At 39.4% G+C, this 8,247-nt stretch overlaps 1 protein-coding gene across 1 annotated transcript; it reads left to right on the forward strand.

Annotated features, from left to right (window-relative positions):
• Positions 1-5,867: 5,867 nt before the first annotated feature.
• Positions 5,868-7,390, forward strand: LOC101299751 (UDP-glycosyltransferase 86A1-like). The gene is made up of 2 exons (XM_004295569.1): positions 5,868-6,396; positions 6,489-7,390. The coding sequence occupies exons 1-2, from the start codon at positions 5,868-5,870 to the stop codon at positions 7,388-7,390; spliced, it is 1,431 nt and encodes a 476-aa protein (XP_004295617.1).
• The last annotated feature ends 857 nt before the right edge of the window (positions 7,391-8,247 follow it).

Consider the following 8,247-nt stretch of genomic DNA (forward strand, 5'->3'; position numbering starts at 1 on the left):
AAGATTGATCTCTTCTCAAGGATTCTCCAAGCTCGGTTATTGTTGTCTTCCCCTTCCATGAACTCTTTTGTGTTTTTAATTTTCATTATGCGCAACTAAACTCATAGTAGCTAGGGGGCTGTTGAAGCCCCTAGACATGATTCATAACATGCTTTGATTTTCAATTTGTTTTTGCAATTAATGAGATTGAGGTTTTGTTTACCGATTGTTCATCGATGAATTCTTTGTGTGTGTGCTTTGGAGGCCTACTTAGTATACATGCTAGGGTTCTAATACTTTGATTATTTGATGCCTGGGTCAATATCGGATCCCTCAAATTGTCTAGAGAAGTAATCGGTAGTTTTCACTAGCGAGTAGACGAAACCCTCGGTTTAGCAAGGCGCTAAATTTATTGCGATGCCTAGTGATTGCTCAAACTCTTTTCATGCTTATTGATCTCTGCTTGTTTAACCTAATAAACGTACCTTTAGGTTACAATGTTTGAGAATAGTTTAGGTATAGAGCACTTCCTGCCTAACGTACAAAGTAAGAAAGAGTAATAGATTGTGCTCAAGCATACCGAGTCAATCTGAGCATCTTCAATTGAGTTAGTTGGTCACAAATTGGACAAAGTGTGTTGTGTGTGATTGTCGGGGGTGGATACTTCCTCCCTAGCTAGTCTCATTATCTTGATTTTCAACTACTTTGAAATCAGTTTTCAGTTTTCTTATCTTCTGTTCGTCATATTCCTGTATTTTATTTCCCTATCAAATCAACTCCGATTTATCTCAAATTTTGTGTGCTAGACGCTCTGTGTGTCTAGTACACCTCTGTAAATTTTCGTGTTTTTCTGAACATTCTAGGTTAGGTTTTACTTTTATTTTTCGACTGTTGTTCAATAGGAGCTGCAGTCACGTTTTGTGACTTTTATTGAAGCTTTTAGTTTAACTTAATCCTCTGCGGGAGACCCTTATTTCTCTATATTACAATCGACAAATTTGCAGGAGAATAAGGAAAATAAATAGCTTTTAATTTAGCTATCAGCATGTTTATCGTCACTACGTCAATTTTGGCTTTCAGACGACCTGCCAGGTCGGTCATCTGAATGTTTTTTCGGCTGTCGTCTATCAAGCAGTCATCTGATAAGCATTCAGTCGACATACCTCGTTAGACGTCTGATACAACTTCGACGACAGATTGTATATAAGCAACTGTCGTCTATATGCACCTACATTCGTAACAAAATTAAAGTTTCTGTCGTTAGAAAGCTTCTTAACGACATAAAAGTATCGTCGAAACTAAAGTAATACTAAAGATGTGAGCAGCCGTCTCTCGTCTCAAACTTATTCACACGTTACTATTTTGTCATCTAAATATATCTCAGACGACATACGTCAAACCTCTTCTCTCGACTCAAATGCATTCAAAAGTCACTTATCTGTCGTCTGATACTTACCTCAAACGACATACACTATGGTCATCTTTTACTTTAAGACGACATATAAATGTCGTTTGAAATATGTAGAGACGTCGATGTCCATGGGGATATCTGTTGTCTGATTTTAATTTGGATGACAATTTAATAAAGCATTTGCACAACATGATTCAGAAATCTCAAATTCATTCTCATTGCCAAAACCAATCAAATTACAAAGAGTTATTTGTTCTAAAGGGACCCATAAGCTATAAAATAAAATAAAATATCAAACCAAATAATAGCAACTACAATATGGTGGTGTGCAGAAAGTCCTCCTAAGTCCTAACTGCACTAAGGCACTCGATCTGATACTTTCATCATACTCATCAAACTTCAATATGCACCATTCATTCAAATGTCACCTGCAACATTGAAGACAAAAAACTTTAGTGAATCAATATGAGTATATGTCAATAAATAATTAAATTTCAGCAATAAGAAGTAAGTAAGATTTGAACATTATGATGCATTCATGCAAAGAATATTTATGATACAGTACCTAGAATATCCAATGCTGGATCTTAACTTAATATGAGTATATGTTAATAAACAATTAAATGTCAACAATAAGAAGTAAGTAAGATCTGAACATTATGATGCATTCATGCAAAGAATATTTATGATACAGTACCTAGAATATCCAATGCTGGATCTTAACTTAATATGAGTATATGTCAATAAACAATTAAATGTTAGCAATAAGAAGTTAAGTAAGATCTGAACATTATGATGCATTTATGTAAAGAATATTTATGATACAGTACCTACAATATCCAATGCTGGATCTTAACTTGATGAGACCCATGTACTTCTATGACAGTGAATATAAGAACCAAAGTTACATACAGTTAAATTAAATGATGATCATAAAGGCAATAGCAGTAAAATAAACTCACCCAAATAAACCGATGGAGTTGAGGTCGATGATAATAGCAGCAATCATAAAATTACACTAGGCATCCAGGTTATATTATATGCAGAGAAATACCAGTATACCACGATTAAGAAATACCTCAATTTTCTAGTCCAGGTTATATTATATGCAGAGAGCAACTAACAGAGGTCAAAAAGAAGAGGCATCCCACTATATGGCACTACATATACTTGCATAAAGTCATTAAGACCGACAAGCATTATGGCCAACAAAGCAAGTCCAAAGAAGAACATATAACTAAACTCAAGTCGACCTATCCACCTAAAAATTAGCAAAGAGGTATATATGCCTGAGCAACTATCTGATGAAGACATAATATTCTGCTAGAGGATCTCATAGTCTAGGTACAAAACGCTAGACAAAGATGCATCGAATGAATAATCTAAATAGACTATTTCACCAGATTTTGCTCCACACGAACAACAGGTTCATAATAAGATCCACATTCTCTTAACGAGTCAAAATAGGTTATGTACCTCAAGAGCATGGTATGGTGGAGTCCTCTTGCTCTTGGAACAACAACGACCGTGTTTTTTGCTAGGATATGTTTTTACAAGAACGCGTATCTAAACTGTAAGGTTTGGACCAACTGTGCCTTCCTTAGCTTGCTCCTTAACAATGTTCTCCTCTTCTAGGACATCTTCGTCATCAGGACCAGTATGCTCAGGTGGTGGAATTGAACCTATCTAACTACAAACACCGCCCTCTACCCAAAGAGAGCTAGAGGAACACAAAAGTATCAAGTCACAACTCACAAGTACAACTCATAAGTACAACTCAGAAAGGAAAGTTGAGCAGATACTGAATTTCAGTATTTTTACCTTCCACTTTTTTCCACTTTTCCCTATCCAGTATCCTGGCTTTAAAAAGTAGAACACTGACTTCCTCACACCAGATACATTTGGGATGATAGTACCGAAGTAGATAGCCAATGCGAACCGGAGGAAGAATGTACGTAGCCGCTAGCCATTCATATATATCATTCTAACAAAGTTAGTTCAAATGAATATGTTCGGGAATCAAAGAAATGTATACGTAATGGTTTGGAACTTTGGATAATGAAAATTAATTAATGTGTTTACATAAAATATAGATTATGTTACTAGAAACAAACTCATAACAAAGAGTTTAAGAATCTTAACCTTTGGAGCCTTGTCTGGGTTACATAGCCAACGATATAGATAGAGAAACCAACAGTCGTGGTGGAAGATGAATTCCACAAAACTCAAGTCGACCTATCCTCATTCATAACATTCCACAAAACACATATGCATCAACAAAACAACGAATTGTAAATCGAGCATGTTGGTACCTGATTGGTAACAGCCTTGGCCATGCGAGGGAATTCCTTCCTCATCACAGACTTGTGAACCAAGCTCGCAGACTTGTTCCTCCTTCTTGGTGATCTCCCAGATCAGTTGTCCTAGAACGGTGGCCATTGGAAACCTAGCAAAACCTGGAGAAGAAAGAGAGAGATTCCATTCCTCTTCTTCCTCCAATCTCTAAATCCCAATCACCATGTCTCCCAATTCTCAACGTCTCTCTCACTCCCACGCGCCGCCGCCTCCATTGCAGCTCGTCTCCATCGACCCCAAAATCTGGCGAGCCTGCGCCGACAACCATCCCCACCCTCCATACTAGGGTTTACTACTTCCCCCAAGGCCACCTCGAACACTCCACCAACTCCGCTTCTTCTCTCCCCTCGTGTTCTCTCCAAGCCCCTCATTCTCTACCGCATCGCTACCGTCGACTTCCTCGCCGATCCCACCACCAACGAGATCGTCACCAAGGTCCTCCTCCACCCCGTCCATCCTGGACTCTCCTTTCACCACGGCGCTGCCGTTACGGCGGAGGAAAAGAACATGGAAAGGTCGAGATTGAGATTGACGTTGGCCGACTTGGCGAGCTCGGGCTTGGTCGGGCTTGGCCGCGCTCCTCTTCCGGGTGGTGGCCTTGACGGTGGACATGGTTTGCGAGGGTTTGGAGATTTAGGGTTTGGGAGGTTGAAATTGGGGCAGATCTGGGTCTCCAGATCTAGATGAGAGAAATTGGTTTTAGGGTATTAGATAGAGGAGAGGATTCGATCAATTTGAGAATGTGAAGAGAGAGAATTTGGTTTTTAGGGAGGAGGAAGAGAGGTTTTGGTTCTGTGGGTGAGGAACGCTGAGAGAGAGAAAAGAGAGTTGAGAAAAGTAAAAAAAGTATCAGGGGAGTTGAGAGAATGAGAGTTGGTTTCAAGTGTAAAAAAACTCCTCCAATTATGCCGGAAAAAAAAAATAGCTTCAGACACATTTAAGTTTCTTCATCATACGACAGTTTTCTGTCGTCTTATAAGTGTAACATTAGGGTACATTTTTCCTTGTTTTTTGAACAACAAACGTATGTCTTCTCAAAAACACGTTAATTTTAACTACTATTGAGTTGCTATTTTCAGACGACACTCTTTTAAATGTCTGTCGTTACAATATTCGGGACGACAGACTAAACGTCTTCTGTCGTCTGAACCCAGTCGTCTGAAGCCAAAAAGGACGTAGTGTTGAAATTGTGCAACTCATCCATTGATCACATATTGCAATTGGTTTCTACTAGCTTGAACTTTGTTAGTACCATGAGGGAGGATAGAGACACAGATAACCGCTTGGCGCAGGTTTGGCAATATGCTCGTGAAGCTGCCTAGCTTATCCGGAAACTCCCCAAACATTTTCAGTATGAATAAAGCTGAAACCTACACCAGCTAGTTGTATTTAGTTTGCAGTTTTCAAGTGGGGAGAGTTGTTTAACAAGCTTGACTGGGCATGCATGGAAAAGATAAGCCGAACTGCAAATATTACTAGAGCTCTAAATTTTTATGGCCACTGCCCTTAATATCGTCTATATATGTTATTATGTTTGTTTTTAGGAGGCTGGTTTGAGAGTCACCACTCAATGCATGGACCTCACCAACCATTTTGGATCTTAGGGGAAGAGATAAGTGATAGGAAAGGGGAGATGTGGAGGGAATAGAGGAGAGGGATTGAATTGGGGAAGGTTGCAACTGAGATCTGGATCGAAAAACCGCCTTGCGGCAATCAAAGAGAAAACGAGGAGAGAGAGCTAGCTCCTCGATCATTAGGACGTACGTGAGCAAATTATAGTGTTCATTGGTATATTGGTTGAACACGTACAAGTGAGAAAACTTCAATTAAAATTATCAATCAGATTATCATTTTCTCTAAAGTATGTGACTTTTTTTTATTTGAAGGCTGCTTGTTACAATTAGAGGCTGCTGATTCGATCCATAATTGAGAGACTGATTGAAAATTAGAAGAAGCGGCTGAGTTTGGCATCGTCCATTTCAAATGTTCTTCCTCCACGCATATTAGTTGTCCGCAAACAAAGGCAAATTCAGTCATTCATAGCTATAGTCAAAACTCCCCTATAACTTTGGCATTCATACCCTTAAGATCCAAAAAACCCTCTCTAGTTGAAGCTTTCTCAATGGCAGAATCAGATAATCTTAAGCCTCACGCCATCTTCATCCCCTACCCTCTCCAAGGCCATGTAATCCCATCAGTCGAGTTGGCCATCAAGCTCGCATCACGCGGCTTCAAGATCACCTTCGTCAACACCCAATCCATCCACCACCATACCTCAAAAGCACAACCGAAAACCGGCGGCAACCTCTTTGCCGCCGCACGTGAAGCCGGCCAAGACATAGACTACACCACCGTCTCCGATGGCCTCCCCGTTGAGTTTGACCGCTCCCTCAACCACGACCAGTTCATGGCCTCTTTGTTGCATGTGTTTTCAGCCCACGTTGATGAGTTGGTCGGAAAACTCGTCAAGTCCTCGGTGAACACCGCACCGGTTACCTGCCTGATTGCCGATACATTTTTCGTGTGGCCGGGTAAGGTTGCCAAGAAGTATGATCTGCTATATGTTTCATTTTGGACAGAACCTGCTTTGGTGTATTCACTCTATTTCCACGTTGATCTTCTTCGAAAAAATGGTCATTTTGCATGTCATGGTAAGTTACGTACGTACTGATGAATCTTCATATTAATTCTTGAAGCTAATCTTCATAGTTGAAGTTGACTCATGGGCTTGTATTATTGTCAGATGTGCGAGAGGACGACATAAATTACATACCTGGAGTGAAATCAATTGATCCCAGTGATATGATGTCCTATCTTCAGGACGCTAATGTCACAACTGTGTGCCACCAAATCATTTTCAATGCCTTCAAGGATGTTAGAGAATCACATTATGTTCTATGCAACACAGTGGAGGAGATCGAATCAGAGACCATCACGCCCCTCCATGCCAAGATCCCCTTCTATGCAATTGGTCCTCTTTTTCCCAACAGGTTCAACAAGAGCATCGTTGCGACTAGTCTGTGGTCCGAGTCGGATCGCAGTCAGTGGCTCAACACCAAACCCCAAGGCTCAGTATTGTATGTCTCATTTGGTAGCTATGCACATGTCTCCAAACGTGACCTTATAGAAATAGCTGATGGTCTTGAACTTAGCAAAGTGAACTTTGTTTGGGTACTCCGACCGGATATTGTTAGCTCGGAGGACACAGATCCGCTGCCCTCCGGCTTCAAAGAGCGGACTAGTGACCGGGGTATCATTATCCAATGGTGCTGTCAGAAATCGGTCCTGGCACACCCGGCTATAGGAGGATTTTTGACACATTGTGGGTGGAATTCTACATTGGAAAGTATTTGGTGCAGTGTACCTTTGTTGTGTTTCCCTTTACTTACTGATCAATTCACTAACAGAAAGCTTATAGTTGATGACTGGAAGGTAGGAACCAACTTATGTGACTGGAAAGTGGTCAAGAAGGAGGTAGTTTCGAATAAAATCAACCATTTGATGGATGTAAAATCAGGGGATGAGTTCAGGAAAGCGGTTGCCAAGGTCAGGAAGACAATGGAAAATGCATTGAAACCCAATGGATCATCTGAGCAAAATATAGACACTTTCATCAAGGATCTAAAGGCCGGGATGCGAAAATAAAACGAGTTTAATTCATGTATATACTCATGTATCATTGTTTATAGTCGTTTAGTTTCTGTATAATGTGTTATAGGTCACTTTCCCCTCCTAAATTGTTTACCTTGTCATTAATGAATACTTCATGAAAGGTTTTTCCAGAGCAAATTGCGCATGCAAAGACCATTTTACAAAATGGGAACAACCAAACGAAGAACATGGCAACTTAATTCATTCATCTAGCATTGTTTGTATCCCGATGACACTTGAAAATCTTATACAGGAGCTCTTTTTTCCCAACACGAAAGTACAGTAAACCAAAGACGAGAATACGATACCCGACTGCCATTAGAAACAAGACCAGTAAATTTTCCCACTTTTGGAATTACTGTCCATATAGGTATCGTATGCACTATGAAGAGCTTGATAGTCATTCTCCAACAGCCCCTATTAAATGCATATGGTAAATGATTATTATTCAGCAAAAAATCTCTATTAAATTTAGCCAATAAGTAGTTCCTGAATACAAAGTCGATATGAAGGCTCCACATATGGACCCTATAGTAGTGAACATGTTTTTCTCTTTAAAGTATATACCATACACTCATTTTATTATTAATTGAACAAAAATGACAAGTTAAATTAGTAAAATTTGCAACATATATTGACAACAAAATTACTACATTTGTTTTGCATATTTACAGATAATTGAACGAAGTTATACTACAACGACAACCAATTGTTCATAAACTTGTAAATTGTCTTAAGTTGAGTAATTACCTCTAATTAATAGAACAAAAATTACCTAAGTAATTACTATCTTTACCAAAACAACAACAAATTTGTTATCATATCGGTAAATGTTAGTATCACAAACATGT

This window comes from Fragaria vesca, linkage group LG3 (genome assembly GCF_000184155.1).
Source record: "Fragaria vesca subsp. vesca linkage group LG3, FraVesHawaii_1.0, whole genome shotgun sequence".
Classification (NCBI taxonomy): domain Eukaryota; kingdom Viridiplantae; phylum Streptophyta; class Magnoliopsida; order Rosales; family Rosaceae; genus Fragaria; species Fragaria vesca.